General features: G+C 44.7%; 1 protein-coding gene across 13 annotated transcripts in view; it reads right to left on the bottom strand.

The window, feature by feature from the left end:
• Window positions 1–26441, bottom strand: part of FRMD4A (FERM domain containing 4A) — a 672294-nt gene that overhangs the window by 198744 nt on the left and 447109 nt on the right. For all 13 annotated transcript variants that reach the window (XM_032244155.1, XM_032244153.1, XM_032244154.1 and 10 more), the window contains one exon: window positions 15365–15430. In XM_032244155.1, the coding sequence (XP_032100046.1) occupies window positions 15365–15430 (66 nt within the window). The remainder of the gene's footprint in view (window positions 1–15364; window positions 15431–26441) is intronic.

The following is a 26441-nucleotide window of genomic DNA, read 5'->3' as shown; positions in this document are numbered from 1 at the left end:
AGTAAAGGTCCAATCACTATCTTGTTAATAAGGGATAGTGTATGCCTTCAGTATTTGCCTTCCCACAGGTCAAAGCCAATATGATCCATCTGGATAAAACTGTGCTTCAGTATCATTTTAATGTAAAGTATTAAGGATGGGGTCTTTTGGCCAGGCATGGTGGCTCAGGCCTGTAATCCCAGCACTTTGGGAGTCTGAGTGGAATGGATCACCTGAGGTCAAGAGTTCGAGACCAGACTGACCAACATGATGAAACTCCGTCTCTACTGAAAATATAAAACTAGCCGGGCGTGGTGGTGTGCACCTGTAATCCCAGCTACCCAGGAGACTAAGGCAGGAGAATCGCTGGAAACCTGGGGGCAGAGGCTGCAGTGAGCTGAGATTGCATCACTGCACTCCAGCCTGGGCGACAGAGCAAGACTCTGTCTCAAAAAAAAAAAAAAAAAAAAAAAGGATGGGGTCATTTATAAGATACTGAGACACAACCATTGAAATCATGTTTTCTATTTTATCTGCAAGAATGTCGACTGATTTGACATAACTGGAGCATAAAACCTAGTCCACTTATTTAGATGGCAATCTGAACTCAGCATGAATACATGTGCATATATATTCTGCCTGTCATCCTATGACCTTGACACGTGAGTTATACATGGCATTGGAGGGATGAGCAGCAATAACCAGCATTCATGGAAAGATCGGGGGATGATGTGTTGGAAATCTGGGAGGTCGGGCAGTGAAGACATTTTCTGATGGACTGTTAACCCATCACTTGTCAACTGAACTTCCACTGAACTCTATAAATACTCCGTGAAGCCTTGCACAGAATCATATGGAAGACCGAATTATTAGGAATAATAGCACCATCAATTATGTAGCACTTCATAGTCTCCTAAATGCCTTCCTCAAAAGCTAAAGTAGTTAGCATTCCCATTTTACACACGAGGTAGCAAAGGCCAGTGACTCGCCTGGGTTACCATGGCTACTAAGTGGTCCAGCCAAGGCCTCTGATCCCAGCCTAAGAGATGCCCGTGCTGTGCCAGACAGTCTTCAGAGCACTTCAGATGTTCTAGTCAATTTAATCCTAAACACAAGTCTTTGGGGAAGGTACTACTTTCAATGTACAGAGAAAATTACAGCAGGAAGACGGGAGGCAGTCAGTGTTCCCTGTTTGCAGATGAAGAAACTGAAGGTTAAGGAGGCTGTGCAACTGGCCAAGGTCAGGAAGCTGCAAAGCATCAGAGTCAGGTTTTGAAGCCAGCCCATTTGGCTCCAGAGCCTGGGCTCTCAGCCTGCTGGAACCTGCTGGTTCTCTGCAGACAGGTGGCTTCGTTCTGAATCAGTTCTCTCCCATTTACCAGCTGTGCAACTCTGAGTAGGTTACTTAACTTCTCTGTGCCCCAATTTCCTCATCTGAAAAATGGGAATAGTAACAGTTACCTACCTCATAGAGTTGTGGGGCTGAAGAGATGACTCAGCCCACTCTGTACCAGCTTAGAACAGAGTCTGGTACAAAAATAAGAGATCGATCAGCTAACATGATGATTAATCACATACAATTCCCAAAGCGTTTGAAATGTGGTACATAAAATTAAGGCTCACTCTATTAGGAAGGAAAGGAGGGAGGGATGGAGGAAATGTGGTATATAAAATTAAGGCTCACTCTATTAGGTTGGTGCCAAAGTAACTGCGGTTTTGCCATTACTTTTAATGCAATTACTTTTGCACCAACTAATACATTGAACTTTTCAGGAATGTGTTTGCATATTAGTATAAAGAAACGGATGTGGCCGGGTGCAGTGGCTCCTGCCTATAATCCCAGCACTTTGGGAGGCCAATGCGGGTGGATTTGCTAAGGTCAGGAGTTCAAGACCAGTCTGGCCAACATGGTGAAACCCCATCTCTACTAAAAATACACAAAAAAATTAGCCAGATGTGGTGGCATGCACCTGTCATCCCAGCTATTCAGGAGGCTGAGGCAGGGGAATTGCTTGAACCAGAGAGGTGAAGATTGCAGTGAGCTACTATCGTGCCACTGCACTCCAGCCTGGGCGACAGAGTGAGACTCCATCTCAAAAGAAAAGAGAAAAGAAAAGAAAAGGATGCTTACATTTTCTATCATCTGTTTTCTACCTAAAGCAGAGACTTGCAAACCCAAAAGAGTCTGCTGAGACCCCTCCAGGGTCTCCCTGTCTGTGGGCTTGGGGCGCAAGGTGGTGGGGTTCAGACCCTCTCCATGTTCTGATATTGGACAAAGAATTCTGAAGCAAAAAGAAGTTTGAGAACTGCTGGTCCACAAGACTATACAGCAGGGTCACATCGTGGTTTCTGCCCATTACTAAGGACCCAGTTCCCTGCAACTGTAAAGTTTAAAGCCCCAGCTCTGGTGGGCAGAGTATTGTGACTACAATGGCACAGGCCCTGCCCGGAGAGTAGGTAGCTTGTACTACAAACTGTACAAAACTGTACTCCTGACCTCTCTGATACACTGTCTCTCATAAACAGCTCACAGTCACATCATGGAGGGACTTGAGAGTCAAACAGAGCAATTCAATGGGGTGGGCTGCTGAGGGCCGCCGAGCAGGGGTAGTCATGACGTAGTCTGGAAGGATGGGTGATGTGGTTGTCTCATATAAGACAAATGGGAATGGCCAGTGTGGGAAGTAGAAAAGTTCTTCTTTCAAGTTTCCTTTCTTGTTAAAGAATAAATCGTAAGTGTGCTAATAGCTCATTGTTAAGCCTTATCCTATGTAGCTGTTAGACATGCCACGCTTACAGGCACATAGTACATTCTATGTCCTTGTACTTTAACCAAGATATCTGTGCTGGACGTGCTCACAGGCATGTCCCAGCCCACCACTGCTTTTACCTGTTTAGAAAAGTTTTAAGTTATTAGCCAACTGGCTTTTAGTTTAGCTTGTGAGGTCTGGCTCCAGCTAATGGAAACCAGACACAGCAGTAGGGACGACCCCAAATGCGTAAGGGATAAATTTGAGTGTTTTCCTTTGTTCATTGTCCTCTCGTGGCACGATGGCTACTGAGGGTACCCTTCCTGAAGTCCAGGAAGTAAAAATTGCATTGAAGAAAGATCCTTTGTCTCAGTGCTGATTTTTCTTCGCAGCACCAAGCATCTATTTTCAACAGTCAGGAACATAGAACTCGGTAGGGCGGCAAGGAGCTGTTCCAGTGACAATAGGCATGCAGAGGACGCTGAGTCCAGGGTGGCAAATGTCTACACTGGGGGATGTATTGGAGTGGAGAAGGAAAGTTGTTCCCTTACCAGGGAAAAAACAGGCAACTTAAGGATCTCATTGAGGGCCACAGAAAAAACACCGCCTGGCTCCTAAAGCCAGGTGGATTTGGAGAATGGTGGGCTTGCTTTCAAAGCAGGTGCACGAGCAGGATGACCCAGATGGGAGGAGGAGTAGGAATGATGGGCTTGGGTTGCCATGAGGTGCTGGGGCTGCCGCCGAGGTGTTCAGTCACAAAGACCGAGCAGGCGGCCGCAGGGGCGGGACAGGGGCTCTGGCAAGATATGGAAATCTTCCACATGGCTTTGACAGCTGAACTGTCAGCTCTGTGCTGGGCAAGCCAGGAGGCCAGAAACACAGATTCAAGGGCTATAGGGAAGGTCCGCCAAGGTAGAAGACTCAGAGAATATGGAGCAGCTGAGATTTCCCCAGACCTAAGCTTCCTCCCTCCACTAGCTAGGATACCTGGCCAGGCTGAACTTCTCTCTAGGGGAGGGGCTTCCTTCCTTCTTTCCTGCCTCCTTCCCTTCTTCCCTGCCTCCCTCTCTCCTTCCCTCCCTCCCTTCCTCACTTCCTTCCCTTTCTTCCTTTTCCTTCCTTCCTTTCCCTTCCTTACCCTTTCTTCTTCCTTCCTTCCTTCCTTCCTTTCTTCCTTCTTTCCCTCCCTCCCTCCCTCCCTCCCTCCCTCCTTCCTTCCTTCCTTCCTTTCTTCATTCCTCCCTTCCCTCCCTTCCTTCCTTCTTTCCTTCCTCCATTCCTCCCTCCCTTCCTTTCTTTCCTTCCTTCGGCTGGATGGGACAAGTTGCCATGAGGCTTCCAGATGAGTAAATCTGCCTCCTGATGTCCTCCTGGATCCCCTTACAGGAAAGGACAGGGTCCAGTGAGTGGAATGTGTGGAGAAGGGAAGCCATACCAGGCACAGCAGAACTGAGGTGGAATGGTCGGCTCATTTTAGGAAACGGAATATCCAGCCACTCCTGGACTTGTAAAAAGTTCTGCAACCAAAGTAATCATTGATCACCTCTAGACAGGAACTTCTAACCCAAATAAAGGGATGGTCAGATCTGTGTAGCACAGTGCTGGACAAATAATAAATATTTACTCAACAAGGAAGTACTTGAATTAAGCAATGTGCCCCAAAATCAAACTGTGAGTTATGGATTATAAAAAACAATGACAGCTACAGATTTGTTACCCTTCAGGTCCCTGTTACCCATCCTTTCTGAGAGGGCCTGTTTCCCCCACCATTTCCATACTGTACATAGAGGTGTGTGCACACGCGTGTGCCTTTCCCCTGTAAATACAATTGTTTGCATTTTGCTGAACTGCATCGTGAGCTGAGTTTATTTTAATCTCCCTGCTCCCTTCTTGCCCTCGCTTAGCAGAGACAGAAACTAGGAGCATGCAGTTTAATGTCCTATCCTGAGGATGCCGTCTGCACAGTCTCCTATGGGGCTAACCTAGGGAAGACATGGAAAGGATTTTGTAAAGATATCATAGAAAAAAATAGCTCAGTAGTAAAACAAACAAACAACCCCCTTCCCAGCCTTCTGGAGGGCTATGTCTCTCTCCCTTTTTCTCTCTCTCTCCCTTCTCATTTGGTTTGAGCCACATGAAATTGTCCTCTTAGTGGGACAAAGTCTGTCGAATATTGGCAATTTCAAATGGTTCCAATGAATACGTTTTACAACAGGTTGAAATTGGCATCAAGGGGACAAGGGGGCACAGACATGGAGGTGGTCCAGGAAGAAGGGGGGCAGGGGCGCAAAGAGGGGGTGTTGCCAGGCGACCAGCAGCGTGGATCCGTTAGACTGCGGAGATGAGGATGGCTTCTTCTCTCCTCAACCTGCACCTGGCGCTGTGTGTGTGTGTGAGCGCGCATGTATGTGTGTGTGTGTGTGTGTGGGCGGGGCGGGGGGCATGTCCCTAGATGATCGCATCAATCTGCTGTGCCCTGAAGCTCAGCCCTCTCTCACAGCCTCTCGGCGAGACTAAAATTCCTCTTTGTTCTAACCAGGGCAGAAAGAGAGCGCTCCAACTTTTCCACAAAGGCCTCGGCTGCAGAAGGAAGATGGACTGTGTCTCCTCCCTCCTCACCAAGGGGGAAACGACTCAGCTGCTTGTGCTCCCCACACGTATATTTTACGGACTTTTCTTCTTCCTCTACATCATGCGATGCATTTTTGATTACAAATAGATTTACTATCGCGTTATCTGTCTGTGCTCTATATCTTAACACGTCTTTCTTCACCATGTGCTTTTCAAATGTTAAATATTATCAGCCACCCCTGGGGGCTGCGAAGACATCTGTTTTGCTCATTTGGTGGAGTGCCCAGCTTCACAGAGAGGAGCCTAATAAATGATGATGGGATCGCAGGGAGGTGTGAGGTCAGCCCAAAGTGGGGCTGCCTGAATCCCTTTGGCTCGTTTTAGGAGGTGGCCCGGTGGCCTGGGAGGTCCCGGACAGAAGGTTCATAACACTGAGTACCTCCGACTGCTCCCAGCTTCTGTATACGCCTTCCCAGCCCTTGGCTGCGACAGCAACTCCTGGCGGATCTAGACCAGACAGGAGCAGATGGCAGACCTGGAGCACGCTTCAGTAGATGGCCCAGCAGGCAGACCACAAGGGGCACACCTGCCCACACTGCGCGGTTGGGAAGATAGAAGCAACACTGTCTTCTCCGCTTGGTAACATACACTTTGGGGGATTCCTGCTTTACTTGGTGGAAAATAATCTCCTGCATTTTTGCAGAAGAGTATCACTGACCACAGAAGTCACTAAGGCTGGGCTATGAGGGTGAATATGAGTATGGCTGTGCACCTGTGCACAGAGAATCGAAGGTTAGGTTAGGTGCGGTGGCTCATGCCTATGATCCCAGTACTTTGGGAGGCCAAGGTGAACGGACCACCTAAGGTTAGGAGTTCGAGACCAGCCTGGCCAACATGGTAAAACCCTGCCTCTAACAAAAATACAAAAATTAGTTGGGTGTGGTGTGCATGCCTGTAATCCCAGCTATTCAGGAGGCAGGAGAATCGCTTGAACCCAGGAGGCAGAGGTTGCAGTGAGCAGAGATCGTGCCACTGTACTCCAGCCTGGAAACAGAGAGAGACTCCATCTCAAAAAACACAAAAAAGAGAGATCCCAAGTTCATTCACCTATTTTAGGTACCGCTGTTACAGTTCTAGATTTTTTGAAAGTCATACACTTTTGTAGCCCATAATAGGCCAGACTATTTACTTGCCCTCAACGCTACTTTACTGACAGCTCACATGAATGTACTTGACCTTTAGGACAGAATAGCACCAGCATCGCTGTCAGACAGAGGAAAGTGACAGGAAGGCAGCAATTATTTCATCCACGGCTGTGGAAGTTTCTTCCACACCTGCTAGCCCAAGGCTTAGGCATGACACGGAAGTCCTCCATGATGATGTGTCATCTCTTTAAGGCTTTCCCAGATAGATTAGGAGCTGAGTCGAGAGGAAGGAAAGACCTGGGTAAGCCTGTCTTCAGTTACAGACCTGAGATAAGGTTTAAAGTCGTTAACTGCCATCGTTTAGGGCGCTGGTCTCAGGGGCTGGCGGAGCAGCCATGTTCCAGGCGAACTCTTACTAGATCATGTCTCGGGTTTTTATTACATATACTGGTTTTGGTGCAGTGAAAAGAGAATGGGCTATACTATCAGAGGACCTGTGGTCAAGCTGTATGTACTTAGCTAGTTATGTGACCTTGAGCAAGTTATTTAATCTTTCTGAATTTCTGTTTGCTTGCTACCTAGTTTACACAGTTACTGTGAGGATTAAACAAGATACACTCCATATAAATTCTATAAGGAATTGTAGGCCGGGTGTGATGGCTCATGCCTGTAATCCCAGCACTTTGAGAGGCTGAGGCAGGTAGATCACCTGAGGTCAGGAGTTCAAGATCAGCCTGGCCAACATGGTGAAACCCCGTCTCTACAAAAAAACAAAAATTAGCTGGGCATGATGGCAGGTGCCTGTAATCCCAGCTACTAGGGAGGCTGAGATGGCAGAATCGCTTTAACCCAGGAGGTGGAGGTTGCAGTGAGTCAAGATCATGCCATTGCACTCCAGCCTGGGCAACAGAGTGAGACTCTGACTCAAAAAAAAAAAAGAAAAGAAAAAGGAGTCGAGGGGCCAGTGGCACAATGGATAACGCATCTGACTATAGATCAGAAGAAAAAGGAAAAGAAAAAGAGAAAGAATTGTAAAATGTAGTCATTATTGTGCCAAATATCCAGTTACATTTGCGTAAACCTAAATAATTTTATTGCATGCATAATTTTTTCTCTAGCTTAAATTGTTTTCCCTCTATCTTCTACAGCAGGAACCCCCAACCTCTGGGCTGTGGATTGGTACCAGTCTATGCCCTGTTAGGAATGGGGCCATGCAGCAGGAGGCGAACAGTGAGAGATACTTCGTCTGTATTTACAGCCGCTCCCCATCTCTCACATTACTGCCTGAGCCCCGCCTCCTGTCAGATCAGCAGCAGCATTAGACTCTCGCAGGAGCGCAAACCCTATGGTGAACTGCGCATGCCAGGGATCTAAGTTGGGTACTCCCTATGAGAATCTAATGCCTGATGAGCCATCACTGTCGCCCATCACTCACAGGTGGGCCATCTAGTTGCAGGAAAACAAGCTCAGGGCTCCCACTGATTTGACTTAATGGTGACCTGCAGAATTATTTCATTATATATTACAATGTAGTAATAACAGAAATAAAGTGCACAATACATGTAATACGCTTGGATCATCCTGAAACCAGCCCCCCACGCCCCTCTGTGGAAAAATTCTTTAGTGAAACCAGTCCCTGTTGTCAAAAAGGTTTGGGCCTGCTGCTCTAGAGATAGCCATCCAAAAGAAATTTAATGTGGGCCACAAAAGTGAGCCCAATATAAGATTTTATTTTATTTGCTTATTTTTTGAGATGGAATCTTGCTCTGTCGCCAGGCTGGAGTGTAGTGGTGCAATCTCAGCTCACTGCAACCTCTGCCTCCCAGGTTCAAGTGATTCCCCTGCCTCAGCCTCCTGAGTAGCTGAGATTACAGGTACCTGCCACCACGCCCAGCTAATTCTTTGTATTTTTGTAGAGATGGGATTTCACTATGTTAGCCAGGATGGTCTTTATTTTCTGATCTTGTGATCCGCCCACCAAAAGTGCTGAGATTACAGACATGAGCTGCCATGCCCAGCCAAGATTTTAATTTTTTTTAGTAGCCATATTAAAAAAGCTAAAAGGTGAAATTCATTTTATTATATATTTGTTTTATCTTAAAATATCTAAAATATTATCATTTTAAAATGGATTCACCAAGGTAAAAATCATTTTCAAGACATTTTACTTAAGTTTCATAGAAAGTCTTCAAAATCTGCCATGTGATTTATGCTTGCACACATCTCAGTTTGCACTGGCCACATTTTCACCAACGGCCACATGTGGCTGGTGGCTACTGTGCCACGAGGTGCAGCTTAGGTCTTTACAAATGCTCTGTCTTGGGTGCTTTCTCAAGATTACGAGCCCTGTGTAATACACGGCAATAATCTAATTGCTATCTTTATTTCCCTTAGAAAACACTGACCAATCACAGTTTGCTCCACTTCTCAGAATCGTAGGGACACTTTGTTCCTCTATCTGCACACAGTAAACAGCTGTAAATGTCTTGCCAATGGCCACTAAGGGACTGGGTCAGAGGGGAGAGACACAGGAATCCTAAGGCAGCTTGGAACTTGGAAGGGGGCCTCACATCATGGGACAGCTCCCTACAGAAAGCAAGGTGTGAGGTTCATTGTGGCGGAACGGAGGGGATGGAGCAGACTCCTATGTGTAAAGCTCTATCACTGAAGGGAAGGAGGGCCGGGCATGGTGGCAGTGGCTCATGCCTGCAATCTTAACACTTTGAGAGGGGCCAAGGCAGGAGGATCACTTGAGCTCCAGAGTTGGAGGCCAGCGTGGGCAGCATACGGAGACCCTATCTCTCTAAAAATTTACAAAATTATCTGGGCGTGGTAGCGCACATCTGTCAGTCCCAGCAACTGGGGAGGCTGAGTCGGGAGGAACACTTGAACCCAGAAGGTCAAGTGTCCCTCCCACCCCTGCACTACAGCCTGGGTAACAGAGCGAGAACCTGCCTCAAAAAAATGTGGGGGCCGGGTGCGGAGGCTTACAACTGTAATCCCAGCACTTTGGATGGAGCCGAGCCATCTTCCAGCTGCTCTTAAGTAGAATTTCAGGACTTAAGGAGCTCCCTGGTGAAGATGTGGTGTCAGGAAATTAATTGCCTGTGGATCCAGGCATGAGCCTCAGCTGAGGTCAGGAGTTCCAAATTGCAGTAGGCCGAGACAGGCTGGCCAACGTGGCGAAACCCCATTTCTACTAAAAATAGAAAATTAGTTGGGCATGGTGGCGCAGGACTGTAGTCCCAGCCACTCGGGAGGCTGAGACAGGAGAATCGTTTGAGCCTAGGAAGCAGAGGTTGGAATGAGGCCGAGATTGCATCCCTGCACTCTAGCCTGTGTGACAGAGAAAGGCTCCAACTCAAAAAAAAAAAAAAAAAAAAGAAAAAAGTGGGGGTGGGGAAGAAATTCAGCCAATGAAGAATACCTACTCCTCTAAAGTGATGCGGAGAAGCACTGGAGCAAAGCCTGCCTCACAGTGGAAGTTCAGGTCGGTTTTTCTGGCTCTGGGCTGGCTGCCTGTGAGACAGGATATCTAGTCTCACAAGCCTCAAGAGAACCAAATAAGGAAGGGTCACACCTCAGCCATTCCGTTCTAGTGAAAATCCGCTCTATTTTTACAAAGGTCAAAAGAAAGCATCCAGAATTTTCCCTGCTAACGGCTTCCTGTACCCGATCTAGCGACTCTCACTGGAAATTCTTAAATTATTCTCACTATGGCTAAAGTACACTTCCCTTTCTCTGAGCTCAAAATGTTCCCCAAAATATACATGGAGGTCAGAAAAAAAAATGAAGAAAATAATTTTCAAGGAGCAAGGATAGGACAAGACCTGGGGAGCTGGGCTGACCATGACATGCTCGGTCCCCACATCTGGCCACAGCATCCTCCAGAAGAGGCAGTTCCAAGACTGAGATGAGGGTGACCCCTCTCACTTTGACGAAGGCTTTTTTTTTCTTCTATTTTTTTGAGACGAAGTCTCGCTCTGTCACCCAGGCTGGGGGGCAGTGACGTGATCTCGGATCACTGCAACCTCTGCCTCCCAGGTTCAAGTGATTCTCCCGCCTCATCCTCCAGAGTAGCTGGGATTACAGGTGCACACCACCATGTCTTTTTTTTTTTTTTTTTTTTTGTATTTTTAGTAGAGATGGGGTTTCACAATGGTCTCTCATCATTTCAGGAGGTCTTGAACTCCTGACCTCAAGTGATCCACCTGCCTTGGCCTCCCAAAGTGTTGGGATCACAGGCGTGAGCCACCACGCCCGGCCTGATGAATGCCTTTTTTTAGTACATTCCCTACTGGTGGAAGCAGCTTTGGAAGACAGAGAAGAAGATGCTGTCTGCAGGCTGAACTGGAGGGCGAGCCAGCTACGCAATCTGCCTGTGTCCACGACCAAAGCTGCAGGCATGCTCTGTGGCTGAAGGCTCACGCCATCTTCCAGCTGCTCTTAAGTAGAATTTCAGGACTTAAGGAGCTCCCTGGTAAAGATGTGGTGTCAGGAAATCGCCTGTGGATCTAGGGATGAGCCTCTCGAACATTAATTCCTAGTATGTCACTCTTGACTGTCTGCCCTCCCCTAGTGTGAGTAGCGTGTGATCTACTCGGAGCAACAGAGGATTTGGAAGCACAGATTCCACCTGGTTATCTCAAAGTGCTATATGGAATAAGCATGAAACATTAGGATGACAGCCGTTTTTTCCCTGCAACCCAGAGAAGGAAAATGTTGCGCTCATAGTGGCAAGTTTACAGCACTGCGTGGTTGTCTGCTTAGAGCATCCTCCTGGCAAGAGGCAACTGGGGAGTCGATTTTAATGTCATCAGCTTTTTTGCCCGACACGGATGCCGCAGAAGCTCCCCTGCTTCTGAAGGTCTGAGGTGCAGCCTTTGATGAGTCTCCTGTCCTAACGGTGCCTAAAAACTAATCTCTGCGGTCTGCCCCATCTTATTAATGTCTTTCAGTCAGTCACCCTCGTGCAAACCCATTTATTTCTCTGGGGGACAGAAACATTTGCTCTGAACCTGACTCTCCATGTTACAAACCTTGTCGGGTCAATGGAGGTGTCTTTTCCACCCGTCCCCCTTTCTACAGCTCCAGGTCAAAAGATCAGGAAAGCCATTGCTTCATCTAAAACTTATTTTTTATTTTTTTTTTTCAGACAAAGTCTCACTTTTTCGCCCAGGCTGGAGTGCAGTGGTGCAATCTCAGCTCACTGCAACCTCCGCCTCCTGGGTTCAAGTAATTCTCCTGCCTCAGCCTCCCGAGTAGCTTGGACTATAGGTGCATGCCTCCACATCCACCTCATTTTTGTATTTTTTTTTTTTTTTGAGACGGAGTCTCGCTCTTGTTACCCAGGCTGGAGTGCAATGGCGCAATCTCGGCTCACCGCAACCTCGTCTCCTGGGTTCAGGCAATTCTCCTGCCTCAGCCTCCTGAGTAGCTGGGATTACAGGCACTTGCCACCATGCCCAGCTAATTTTTTGTATTTTTTAGTAGAGACGGGGTTTCACCATGTTGACCAGGATGGTCTCAATCTCTTGACCTCGTGATCCACCCGCCTCGGCCTCCCAGAGTGCTGGGATTATAGGCTTGAGCCACCGCGCCCGGCCATTTTTGTATTTTTAGTAGAGATAGGGTTTCACCATGTGGTCCAGGATGGTCTCTATCTCTTGACCTCATGATCCGCCTGCCTCAGCCTCTGAGAGTGCTGGGATTACAGCGTGAGCCACTGCGGCCGGCCTCATCTAAGGCTTATTACAAATATTCTGAAGTTATTTTTAACAACAACATCAGTCTCAATGTTTAATATATTTGATGACTAAAGTATAAATGAACCTGAGGGCTATCACTCTATGAATGTAAAATATGAAAAAGAATAGTATAGGTCAAAATGTTTTACTAAAAACCTAGAGGCGGGTCCAGATGAGGTAGAGAATCCAGATTCCCTTTAGAAAGGACACTGCCTGACAGATAGAATCCGGGGCAACAGAATTTTGCAGAGGAGAAAAAAAGAGTGACATATGTAAGCTGTCTTTTATTCAGTAGTTTTAATTTTTGTTTCTTCACGTTTTGCTGAAGCTCATTCTGCAATTAAATTTAGAATCTTTCCATATATATAAATAAAATATATATATATATGTATTTAGCTTAATACACACACCATCTATCTATCTATATATAGGTAGATACACTATTAATGTATAGATAGACAAATAGTGTGTGTCTCTATGCATAGAGAGCGTGTATATCAATGTACAGATAGATTGTGTGTATATCTATATATAGATAGTATGTGTATCTATAGATAGGTTGTGTGTGTGTGTGTATGTGTGTGTGCGTATTAAGCTAAATCCCCTGCCAAGCAACTGGTACTATGGCAAGAAGTCTTTGGGAGAAGTAATGCCAAGACATCTTATGGTTCATCCATTCTTTCATTCAGCGAGTCTGTATTTACTGACATTACGTGCTTGACCCTGGGCTACGTACTGGGGACACACCATGTTGGAGACACAGGTCTAGCCCTCAAACTGTTGGGGCTCCAGGAAGTGATAACAAGTACACAACCAATGACAGTGAGGTACGGCTGTGTCATAAGAAAGAAACTCTGGACAGAGGCAGCTAAGACCCAGACTAGGCGGGAGGGGTCAGGGAAAGCACTGGTATGGGGTGTCTTCCAAGTTGTGAAGTAAAGACCTAATGGAGACCAGCCAGGTCCAGGCATGGGAGTGTGGGAAGAAGCGTGTTCCAGGAAGAGGGAATAACACAGAAAGCCTGTTCTATAAAGCAGTGGGAAAAACGTGAACTTCTCTCATTCGCCTAATTCAACATTTTCTTAGTTTTATAGGGTTGAGGATAACCGCTCCAAAACAGCTGTGCACATCAGTAATTAAAGCTATTTTTTCCCTCAAAGCAGGCTGGCCAAGAGATAGTTTTTGAACTGCCATTTGAGATCTCATTTCCTATTCCAGAAGGTGGCTTCTTTCTAAACCTCCAAGCTTTGATTCAGGAAAAGCATGTAAAACACTCCACACCACTCACCTATGAACTCTTCACACTGACTCTTGGCATTTTGAAGCCTCAAAAGTTTCTCAGTTCATGATTCTGCTAATTAAAGAGATCTCACTCAACTTGACGATTTCCCTTCATTGCCTCATTCCTCTAAATTCAAACCAGAGGCTTGACTTTTAGTGACTTTAGGCCATGGAATGCAGCCTAAAAAGGCCATAATCGAAAATGCAGGAGAACCCTGTATACAGGGATATGTTACTCATGGCATTTACCTGTAATAGTGGAAAACTGTTTTTAGTTTTGTTTTCTTCCAAGATGGAGTTTTGCTCTGTCACCCACGCTGGAGTGCAATGGTGCGATCAATGGCTCACCACAACCTCCGTCTCAAGGGTTCAAGTGATTCTCCTGCTCAGCCTCCCAAGTAGCTGAGATTACAGGCATACACTACCATGAGCAGCTAATTTTTGTCTTTTTTTTTTTTTTTTTTTAGTAAAGACAGAGTTTTACCATCTTGGCCAGGCTGGTCTCGAACTCCTGACCTTGTGATCTACCCACCTCAGCCTCCCAAAATGCTGGGATTACAGGTGTGAGCCACCGCACCCAGGTAGGAAAACTGTCTTTTAAAAATCCCTTAAATATACTCAAATGGGGGAATGATTAGATAATAATGGTATATCAATTTCTAGAATTTATATAGCTGTTCACAAAAATGATAAATTATAGTAACTTAGAAAATGTTAGTGAAAGACAATATTAAGTAGAAAAATAAGATATGTGGAATTACACATATGATTACAGCCATGCAAGAAATATAAATCTAAAAAATGCTAGAAAGAAATCCACCCAAAAGAAAACAGCACCTGAATTAGTGTCATGTGATTATGAGCCTTTTCCTATTGTTTCCTCCATTGCATTTATAAAGGCTTTATAATTTGAGTCCCATTAAAAGTATTAACTCAACGTCAGCAGTTTGAGCATTTCAATTCCAAGCGGCATGTACAAGGCAACCCGAGACAAAAGCGTGTGCATGTGAATTTCCCCTTTGAAGTGGCATCATTTCCCCCACGACTGAGCAGGTGGGCATCCTCTCAACCCACCGATGAACTGCGACTTCTTCACTGCAAAATGTGATAGAGAACGAGACACAATGTGCCGGGACCTGAAGATAGACATCTAACTATAAATAGCAAGGAAATGTAATAAAAATTGGCATTGAACAGCAGATCTGGAATGGTGAACTCTGGAAGTCAGAATTGGAGACACCATTCTTGAGAGCTTTGGGTCAAACAACAGTCTGTTTCAAAGCAAGTTGAAAAGGAGGAGGGTCTATGATTCCAATTACCTCTCCAACTTTGCCGACACGGATGTGTTCTCAGTTGGGATTAATTGATTGATTTCATGCATCTCAGTTTCTCCAGATGCTCACAAGTGATGCCAGTGTCGACCCATGGGATGGGTAAGAAGGGGTTCGCTTAGCCCTTAGAAAGAGGACAGAGCACAGAGACTGTGCCTCTTTATTCTCAACTGGAAAAGAACAAAGCTTTTTCTCTCCCTTCTGGGCAAGGAAGACTAAATCAATTTTAGTTACAGCAAGAGTTATTTAGGTTACATTGTAGTTAACTCCTTCCAGGCAGAAATAATAGCTAATGGCATTGTGCAATTTCCTTTTCTAGAAATTTGCAACAATAGGGTAGATATATATCTGGCCTTGAATGCCTTAGGCTGGTGTACAGACACAACCAAAATAGCACACACACAAAACACCCTGTTGTGTCCTAGTCATTCTTTCACAGATTTTAACAGACAGAGATTTAAAAACAGTTTACCATCTCCCCCTTCATTCCCAGCCAAATCAAAGTCTGAAACCACATCAGTCTCCAAAGAAACTTAGAAAGTTGACCAAAAGTGATTTACCTGTACTAGGAGTTCCAGCTTCCTGTCATCAAGAAGATGTACTTGACATCGGCGGCCCTCCGTCATCTAAGAGGGAAGAGAAATGGTAGTCACTGAGAGTCTAGCAGCCAAAGGGTTAGAGAGTTGCTGATGCTGGGCTCTGCCAGGCATATTCCTCTGGGCAAAACTTCCTCTGGGAGTCAGCACTGTATAATGCCAGGAATTGGAAGGATCAGTTCATTCATTCATTCGAAAATATCTACCGAGCACTTTCTTTCCTTTTGAGACAGAGTCTCGCTCTGTCACCCAGGCTGGAGTGCAGTGGTGCAGTCTCGGAACACTGCAGCTTCCGCCTCCTGGGTTCAAGCGATTCTCCTGCCTCTGCCTCCCATGTACCTTTACAGGTGTGTGTGGTGCCACGCCTGGCTAATTTTTGTATTTTTAGTAGAGACGGGGTTTAATCATGTTGGCCAGGATGGTCTTGATCTCCTGACCTCATGATCCACCTGCCTCTGCCTCCCAAAGTGCTGGGATTACAGGCGTAAGCCACCTGTGCCCAGCCTGAGCACTTTCTATATGCCAGGCACTTTTTTGGGAGCTGGGTGTACAGTGGCACATAAGACAAAGTCCCCATCCTCATGGAGCTTGTATTCTAATGAAGGAGATATAAAATAAATTAACAAATACATATATAACATATTCTCAGGGGTGGTAAGTGCTGTTCATTCTTATCTTCCATTCAATAATTATATCCACATGCACTAGGGTCAGAGCTCAGGATCCAATCTCTGCCTTCTCTTCATTTATCCCACTTGCTGGTAACCAGAAAGCAGATGACCACCCACCTGGCAATGAATTTGATTTCTGTGTTAGTTAATCAGCCCCCTTCTTGTGTATGCCCTGATTCCCTACAGTGCTGTCACCAACAATAGAAAAGCATTGGAGACGAGCCCACAGGCAAACCCAACCTTTCCCACTTGTGCCTTTCAGGACTAAAACCTCTGAGTGGTGTAACAGAAAGACTTGGGGAGACCCAAGTCTAGTCTTGGTGCTGCTGGTTACAAGGGGCTGCAGGACTCTAGACAAGTCACCATTCGTCTGCCTGCCCCTGTCTCATATACAAAAATGAATGGGCCGGGCCCAGTGGGGTGCTGGTAAATGTTTAACGACTGGCTTTCTAGAAGGAAAAAGCCTGATTTGTAGCATTTGCTGGAGCCCGGCAACACCCTCACAGGAAATCCTTTGAAGAACAAGGCTTCTCATGGATGTCAGCTGGTGCCTGTTCTAACCATAAATTGTCTAGCTGCACTCTAAATACCTTCACTGTGTGATTTCAAGTTACTGTCATGGTAACACTGCTAGTAATCCCAACACACAGATACAGCAGACAAAAGTGACCTCCGCTCATAGAAAACAGTTAAGTACTATAAAAATCATTAGGAAGGGATAGATTCTTATTATCTTTGTTTTTTCACACCATGTGTTTAAGCATGTGTATATCAGTTAATTTTAACAATGGCTACGCTTTACAATAGGCACCCTGCATTCCTGAAAATATAGCAATGGGCTCTCACAGGCTAGTATGAACTAGCTCCAACACCATTGTCTGGACCAGATGACACATACGTTTTCTTCCTTGTATTTCTTTCTCTCTCTTTTTTTTTTTTTTTTTGATGGAGTCTTGCTCTGTCACCAGGCTGGAGTGCAGTGGCATGATCTCGGCTCACTGCAACTCTGCCTCCTGGGTTCAAGCAATTCTCCTGCCTCAGCCTCCCAAGTACCTAGGACTACAGGTATGTGCTGCCACACCCGGGTAATTTCTGTATTTTTAGTAGAGACGGGGTTTCACCATGTTGGCCAGGCTGGTCTTGATCTCCTGACCTCGTGATCTGCCCGCCTTGTCCTCCCAAAGTGCTGAGATTACAGGAGTGAGCCACTGCGTCTGGCCCCTTCCTTGTATTTCTTTAGATAAATACCTTTAGAGAATTCAATGCCTATTTTATAGGACTCTATAGCTCCCACTAAATACAAGTTCTTTTCCCCAGCTAACCGGTCACTTTAAGAAGATTTAAAAAAAAGGATGCCATAGAAGATCCTGGCTTTGTCTCCTTGTTCGGCCATGAGGGTCCTTCTCATAAGCTCTTCCACCAGGAAAGATAAAAAAGACAGTCTCGGATGAAATACGATCTTGCCTTTACACATGTAGCACAGTGCTTGGCTCTCAGGGAGCTGTTATTTTAATTTTTTTTTTTTGAGACAGAGTCTTGCTCTGCTGTTCAGGCTGGGGTACAGTGACACAATCTCAACTCTCTGCAACCTCTACTTCCCAGGCTCAAACGATCCTCCCACCTCAGCCTCCTGAGTAGCTGGGACTACAGAGCAGTCTCATTTCTCTCATGAGTTACAGGATACACCAACTCTCCAGGCTAAAAATCTCCCTGACATTTCTCAAGGCCTGTTAGGGCCAGAGCTGCTCCCCTGACAAGAATGAGCGTCTCTGCAATTGGAAGCAGGTGGCACAGAGGCGAGCTGAGGGCGCTACTGCACTCACGGCTCAGTCCCACCCAGTGGCCAGCGGCATGCATCTTCACGACCCTCTCCTCGACCCTGAGCTCCTAAGACCAGGAGTTATGGACTGGAGTGTGTTTCCCTAAAACGCATAGGGTGAAGCCTTGACCCCCAATGTATTTGCAGGCAGGGCAAAATTAAATAAATAACAAAAAAGTCTCTTCTCTTTGGTTCAACAGGGATCATTCACTAATCACCAACATATCCAAAGCTGTCATGAAATTCTATGAGAAAATTATCTTATTCGTTCCTCAGAAGAAGTCATCCCGTATTTCCATCAAGTCAGAGTTCCCTTGTTTTGGGGTCTAAATCAGCACAGCATGTCCTGCTTACATGGGGCTAATCTCGATGTCTCTTGATTCTGAGCTATAACACTGACTCAGCAGCCCCCAGCTCTGAGAACCGAGAAAAGTTTCACATACTCATAAACCTTCCAATGAACAGATTAGAAACCGAGGAAAAACTTCAATCCAAAGACTTGCCATTCCGCACATACAAGTCGAAGCAGGCAGCTGTGGACATTGGATGGGTCTACGCAAAGTCCTTATTCACCCGTTGAACTCTTAACTGCAGGTGTTAATTGCCTTAGTGGGAAAACGAGCTCAAGTCCTATGTAGAATCCATCAGTCTTGCACAGAGTAAGCATCCTCACTGATTGACTTAATTTTTAAAAATTCCATCAGCTTCCTTTCAATCATTCCCTAAGTTCAATGAAAGCCACTACAATTTTAAATTAGACTGACATAGCTGCTGCTATACCAACATGTATAAATGATTCCTTCATCAAAAAAGCACACTAGAAGTGTTAATTTCAAGTTTCAACAGGGCAGATAATAGCAATTGCACAGGTACTTTAGATAAAACGTTCAAGCTACACTGATTCAGTTCTCATTAGAAAGAACCTAAGGTCAATAGAGTAAAAGTTTTAAGAAGGAAAATGGTTATCACATTCAGGAACTTTTGCTGAAATTCTTTTAAAACTTTAATCATAAATTTGAGAAAAGTCTCAATCGAGAATAGGAGAGAGTTTTAAGAAAGAAATGCTGTTTGTTTTCTGCATTTTAAAACAGTTTTGAGCTTTGTTTTAATCATAAAACTTTAAGGGTATAAACATGCTCTTGAGTTACTTATTCACAGTCTAATTAATTTTATGAAAACAAACTGGTATCTGAAAGACATTATTGAATCAAAGTTTCAATCACAGTAATAAAGAAGATGAAATGTATCATTTTCTCGAAATATTTCCAAGCTCACAAAGTTCACACTCACACTTGTCTTCCCTGAGGTTCTCATTTTCATCTGAAAAAATAAATTCTCATTACATGAAATAATCCCACCTTACCTACTTAGCAATTTAAGGAAGTTACTATACATCATGATACTAGTATGCACTCTAAGTCTTCCAATTTCTTTCTTCTCCTTAACAAATTCCTGGGAAATTTACAAGCCTACTCCATATTTTAGTGCCTCCCTTTAGAAAGCAAAATGTCTCTGCCAACAGTCAGCACAGAGAAGTGTTTATACAGACTCACCTTTGAATCATCATGTTTTTGAAGGTACAGCTTTCTTTTGACGGCACTGCTGTGGTCTATTTCTCAAAAGGGAGCACCTGTCTGTTGTTCCATACTCAAGTAAGATTAGAGTATCCTGTTCTCACCATCAGTTCAGAAAAGCTTCACCATTCTGGGTATGTACACAGAAAGAATTGACATCTGTAGCTTTGTCTGGCTTGCCAGACACACTGAAATCTTCTTTTCAATACTAACAACAGTGAAATAATACTGCTTTCCTTTTTTTTTTTTTTTTTAATTTCCAGCTGTTCAGGCACTAGTGGAGCCCTAGCGTCACCCTCAAAGGAAATTCTTTTGAGAACAAGACTTCTCATAGATGTCAGCTGGTGCCCATTCCAATTATCAATTGCCTTGCTATGATACAATTCTAGCCCAAGCAGCGGCCTGCCAAGTGCCCTGTGATTCTAAAGGAAATATGGAAAAGTGCTATTTTGAAAGTGAAGTGTCTGCCCCAATTTATCCAACTTTGCTGTTAAGGTAGACTCTGACGTGCAGACTGTGCAGAAATATGGAAACACATTTATGATACTAGCTTCAGTGAACACAACAGACTAGCACTGACATGAATCCTAGCTGGGTGCAGTGGCTCACACCTGTAATCCTAGGACTTTGGGAGGCCGAGGCAGGCAGATTGCCTGAGCTCAGGAGTTCAAGACCAACCTGGGAAGCATGGAAAAAAACCCTGTCTCTACTAAAAATACAAATAAAATTAGCTGGGCATGGTGGCACACACCTGTAGTTCTAGCTACTTGGGAGGCTGAGGCATGAGAATTGCTTGAACCCGGGGAGGTGGAGGTTACAGTGAGCCAAGACTGTGCCACTGTATTCCAGTCTGGGTGAAAGAGTGAGACTCTGTCTCAAAAAATAAAAATAAAACAATAAAAATAATATGTATCCTAATTGTCATGCACGTGGACAGGGATTAAGAGGTGAAAACAGAAATACAGGAGTAGATGAGCAAGGGCGTTAGGCTTTTGGGTGGCTTACCCCACCCCACCTCACCCCACCCAAATATGACTTCACATGTTCCTTTTATTTTTTAAGTTAAAAAAGTATAAAAAAGAAACTCATCTAGAAAGATGAATGACCCTATTTGACGTCAGGCATAGGAAAATGGAGCACAAGAAGTTTCTTTGCCAGCAAATTTGAGATTGCCTATCTTTTTAACATATACAATCAAATATTAATAGACACATGACAGTGAGTTGTCACATAAGCCAGAATACTTAAGATTGAACACCTGACACATTCTCACCCTGCAGACAGAATTAATGAGAAGCCAGGCCAGGCTAGGCTCAGTGGCTCATGACTATAATCTCAACTATTTGGGAGGCCAAGGAGGGAGGATCATTTGAGGCCATGAATTTGAGACCAGCCTGGGCAACATAGCAAGACTCCATCTCTACAAAAAATTTAGAAATTAGCCAGGTGTGGGGTGCACACCTGTAGCCCCATCTACTCCAGAGGCTGAGGCAGGAGGACTGCTTGAGCCCAGGAGCTGGAGGCTGCAGTGAGCTATGCTCCTGCCACTGCCCTCCAGCTTGGACAATAGAGTAAGACTGTATCTCCAAAAAAAAAAAAAAAAAAAAAATGGGAAGTTCATTTTGACAGAAGTACTTTAGAGAGTGCAGATTTTGGAAAGAAGGATTTATAAATACATATTTCTGAGGCTATCTGTCTATAATAGCCTGATATATTCTTAAGGGCAGAAGGAATAACTGTTCATATATAGCAGGGGAGTCACTGCTATGAGACCTTACTAAAGTAACTAATTAGCAACAACAAATGGTGATTTCAGGATGGCTTGTAATATGGAGAGGTGCAGGACATCCAGATCAGAATTGGAACTTAATTTTTCTGGTTGAGGCTTAAATTGGAAACACTCATAGGACAGTAACTTCAGAACATTCTGCTGTCCACACCACACAGGGACACAGAAAGTAATAGAATTTTCAAGGTTTGGCAAAGTCTCTCTCTCTCTCTCTCTCTCTCTCTCTGTGCCTCTCTCTCTCTCTCTCTCTCTCTCTCTCTCTCGACAGAGTCTCATTTTATTGCCCCGGCTGGAGTGCAGTGGCGCCATCTCAGCTCACTGCAACCTCCATCTCCCAGGTTCAAGCGATTTTCATGCCTCAGCCTCCCAAGTAACTGGAGTTACAAGTCCCGCCAACATGCTCTGGTAATTTTTGGAATTTTAGTAGAAGCAGCGTTTCACCATATTAGCCAGGCTGGTCTTGAACTTCTGGCCTTAGGTGACCCTTCTGCCTCGTTCCTCCAAAATTTCTGGGATTACAGGAGCGAGCCACCATGCCCCGCCATGGCAAAGCCATTTCTTAAAGACAGTGTAAACATTTTGAGTTAAAAAAAAACCAAAAAACCAAAAAAACGCAAACATGTTTTACTAAGAATAGTTGCTCTTTGATTTCAAAACCAAGTCAACCCTATTTGCCTGTGTTGCTTCCTATCACCTTTTTCTCAACATACCTCCTTTCTTTCCTCTGTGTCTTTTTGGTTGGCCACTTCTTGATGTCCTCTCTCTGTTTTCTTTCTAGCCCTTTGCAAAATAATTTCTTTCTTTTCTTTTTCCTTTTTTTTTTTTTTTTTTTTTTTTGAGACAGTCTCCCTCTGTCACCCAGGCTGAAGTGCAGTGGCATGATCTTGCAACCTCCGCCTCCCAGTTCAAGCGACTCTCCTGTCTTAGCCTCCCAAATAGCTGGGATTACAGGTGCCCACCACCACACCTGGCTAATTTTTGTATTTTTAGTAGAGACAGGGTTTCACCATGCTGTCCAGGCTGGTCTTGAACTCCTGACCTCAGGTGATGCACCCACCTTGGCCTCCCAAAGTGCTGGGATTATAGGCGTGAGCCACAATGCCCAGCCTGCAAAATAATTTCTATGCTATGGTACATAGCAGGAGGAGCTCAGAAGAAAGAATCCCAGTCCCACTGTGGAGAAGGCTTTTGTTTCATTTTGTTTTTATTTTTTTGAGAGAGGGTCTTGCTCTGTTGCCCAGCCCGGTGTGCAATGGTGTGATCTCAGCTTACTGCAGCCTCAACCTCCCGGGCTCAACTGATCCTCCTGCTTTGGCCTCCCAGACATGCACAGGAATTACAGGAGTGATCCGCCCCTCCTGGCTTGGTTCATCATTTTAAGCCTTGCTCCTTTTCTGTAGAAGAGGGGTAGAATAGCTTCTACCTCATGGAAATACTGCGATTATTAAATTAACTAATGTTTGGAAATTTCGTAGCTCTGTGCCTGGTGCAGAGTATATACTCATCACAATGTTAGCTGTTACTTATTATCAGTTGTATGGTTTTGGAAATACTTAATATGTGTTGAACCCATAGTCCTCATAAGGCAGGAGACAGATATTATCAGGTTCATTTTATTTTATTTTTATAGACAGGGTCTTGCTCTGTCTCCTAGGCTAGAGTGGTGCCATCTCAGTTCACTGCAGCTTCGACCTTCCAGGCTCAGGTAACCTCCCTGAGTATCTGGGACTACAGGCATTCGCCACCATGCCCAGCTAATTGTGTTTATTTTTTTGTAGAGACAAGGTCTCACTATGCTACCTAGGCTGGTCTTGAACTCCTGACCTCAAGTGATCCACCCACTTTGGCCTCCCATAGTGCTGGGATCACAAGCATAAGCCACTGTGCCTAGCCTAGGGCATTTTTTTTTTTTTTTTTGAGACCAAGTCTTGTTCTGTCACCAGGTTGGAGTTCAGTGGTGCAGTCTCAGCTCACTGCAACTTCTGCCTCCCAGGATCAAGCGATTCTCCTGCCTCAGCCTCCGGAGTAGTGCCTGACTACAGGCGCATGCCACAATGCCCAGCTAATTTTTGTATTTTCAGTAGAGACATGGTTTCACCATGTTGGCCAGGATGGTCTCGATCTCTTGACCTCGTGATCTGCCAGCCTTGGCCTCCCAAAGTACTGGGATTACAGGCGTGAGCCACTGTGCCTGGCTGAGTCTAGAGCATTTTTATAGAAAGGTAGTGCTGTTGTGCAAATTGATCCTGAACCCGGAAAAAAACGTGTTTTTTTAAAACAAAAACTAAAAAATAGTCAATTGACACATGCATTCTCTTAGTTTCCATGCATTCTCTTAGTTTCCTGAGGCTAAGTTACACTGAAACTATTAAGGGCAAGACACTAGGGGCGGGGCTGAGGGAGGGGACGGTGAGGGAGGAGAGCCAGCCGTTTAGTGAAATGCTCACAGGCTGCCAAGAATTTTTTTCAGTCTATTTCCAACTGCCTACTCATTAATGTCTCTGTGGAAAGCAAGTCACCAAGTTGTTTCTCAAATTCATTTTTGAGATGAGACATTTATAAGACAATAAAATAAGCAATATTAAGGACTCACTAGCATTGCACAAAACAAAAAATTAAACTTTCAAGACATGCTTCATTTAGGAAAATTACCATTACTCCCCAAACCACCTGAAATGCTATCCTTTAAAACTCTGTCATCAGACAGAAAATTCAGATTTCAAAAACCAAGGCCCTACCAGTGACTTACCTCGGACAGCATGTCCTCCGAGAGTACAGTCCCGGAAACCACAGGACACCCTAAGGATGTCGGATGCAGGACAGCAGCCCCTCACAATCTGACCTCTGACCCAGGCTGTTCTGTGGCTCAGAAGGAAATTCCAAGGCCATGACTATGACTTCCCGGCACAAGTCCTTGCTGGTGCTCCGGGTACTGGGTCACCTCAAGAGCCACATCCTTCTCTCTACTTCAGTTTCCTCAGAAAAGCAAAGACTCAAAGATCAGCCTAGGTACCCAAACACTGCAAGACCGCAAAATCTCAATAATCATAAAGCATATCACAGCCAGGAGGCGATGAAGGAATTAACTCGCAATTAAAGCAACCTCAAGAAATTCAACCTGATAGGAAACACACACACATGGAGAGAAAGGACTTCAAGCGACTTAAAAATTTGTTAAAAATACGAATCCCTGCACTGTAATCCCAGCACTTTGGAGGCCAAGGTCGGTAGATCATTTGAGGTCAAGACCAGCCCAGCCAACATGGTGAAACCCTATCTCTACTGAAAATACAAAAGTTAGCCAGGTGTGGTAACATGCACCTGTAATCTCAGCTACTGGGGAGGCTGAGGCAGGAGAATCACTTGAACCGGGGAGGCAGAGGTTGCAGTGAGCTGAGATTGTGCCACTGCACTCCAGTCTGGGTGACAGAGGGAAACTTTCAAAAGAAAAAATTAGATACATACAGACAGTGCAATTGTTACCACAGTGAAGTCAATATATCTATCATCACAGATGGTTACGTTTTTTGTGAGACAAGAGCAGCTAAAATCTATTTATGTAACAAAAAACCCTAACATGATACAATTTCACCTTTAGTCCTCAGGTTGTACAATGTACATCTCTGGACTTGCTCACCCTGCATATCTACTATAGATCTATATGTATCTACATATCTGTGGGTACCCAGTCGCATTATGATATAAACTTCAAATAAACAGTCATATCTTTTTGTTTGTTTGTTTGTTTGTTGTTTTATGTTTTTGAGACAGGGTCTCACTCTGTCGTCTAGGCTGGAGCTCAGTGGCATGATCACAGCTCACTGCAACCTCTGCCTCCCTGGGGCTCAAGAGATCCTCTCACCTCAGCCTCCCAAGTAGCTAGGACTACAGGTGTGCACCTCCACACAGGGCTAATTTTTATATTTTCTGTAGAGATGGGGACTCACCATGTTGTCCAGGCTGGTCTTGAACTCCTGGGCTCAATCAATTCTCCCACCACAGCTGCCAAAAGTTCTGGGATTACAGGTGTGAGCCTCCACTTGCAGCCCATATATATATACACACACACACATATATAAAATAATATAATACATTACATATAATAACATATAAAATTATGTATAATAGTATAATATAAACTATATACAATAAATAATATGTATGTTTATTAATTCATCTATCTGGGCATGGTGGCTCACCCCTGTAATTCTAGTTACCTAGGAGGCTAAGGCAGGAGGATTGCTTGAGCCCAGGAATTTGAGACTAGCCTGGGCAACATAGCAGGAGACCCCATCTCAGAAATACAATTCATCAATTTCCTGTTCACACTTCACTTGTATGAAATAACAGATATTACAACAGTGGGCAAGTAAGGGATCTGTCCTAAACCTTTAAAGGTCAAAGCTTGACTATAATTTTTTAATACGAATTTTTATTTTTATAAAAATTTTATAATATAATTATTTTTATTATGACCATAATATGATTTTTATAATATTTTTTCCCTCTGGTTTATCTCAAGCTTACTTTTGTTTGGTTTTCAAGTGACATCGTATTGAAATAAATGACAACGGAAGGAAAAGAGACACAGGCCTGAGACAGCAGAAGCCTCATTCAGAGAGGAAGATCTTGTTCCAACTTTGCTCTACGGCCTCTGGCAAATGATGTCACCTCTGTCTTTACTGTGACTCTCCTGGATTTAAAAGAAGATACGCAGGTGTGGCCAGGCACGGTGGCTCACTTGGGGTAATGCCAGCACTTTGTGAGGCAGAGGTGGGAGGATCATTTGAGCTCAGGAGTTTGAGACCTGCCTGAGCAACATGGCAAAACCCCGAAACAAAAATACATAAAATCAGCAGAACATGATGATGCCTTTCTGTAGTCCCAACTACTCGGGAGGCTGAGGTGGGAGGATTCCCTTAGCCCAGGAGGCAGAAGTTGCAGTGAGCCGAGATCAGGCCACTGCACTCCAGCCTGGGCAACGGATAGAGATTCTGTCTCAAGAAGCAAAAAAAAAAAAACCATATGCAGGTGTGTCCTTCAGTCTCTTGGCTGCTGGATACAGGTGCAGCTTATACACCAGATGAGAGTTATTAAGTGAGTGGCTCTATCAGAAAGAAATTAACATGACAATGTTGATGTAATAGAAAATGGAAATAGCAGTGCAGTCTTCAAAGCTCAACCCTCT

The sequence above is a fragment of the Sapajus apella genome, unplaced genomic scaffold (genome assembly GCF_009761245.1).
Source record: "Sapajus apella isolate SASKATOON/1434 unplaced genomic scaffold, GSC_monkey_1.0 scaffold53, whole genome shotgun sequence".
Classification (NCBI taxonomy): domain Eukaryota; kingdom Metazoa; phylum Chordata; class Mammalia; order Primates; family Cebidae; genus Sapajus; species Sapajus apella.
This window is presented reverse-complemented; position numbering and strand designations above follow the sequence as displayed.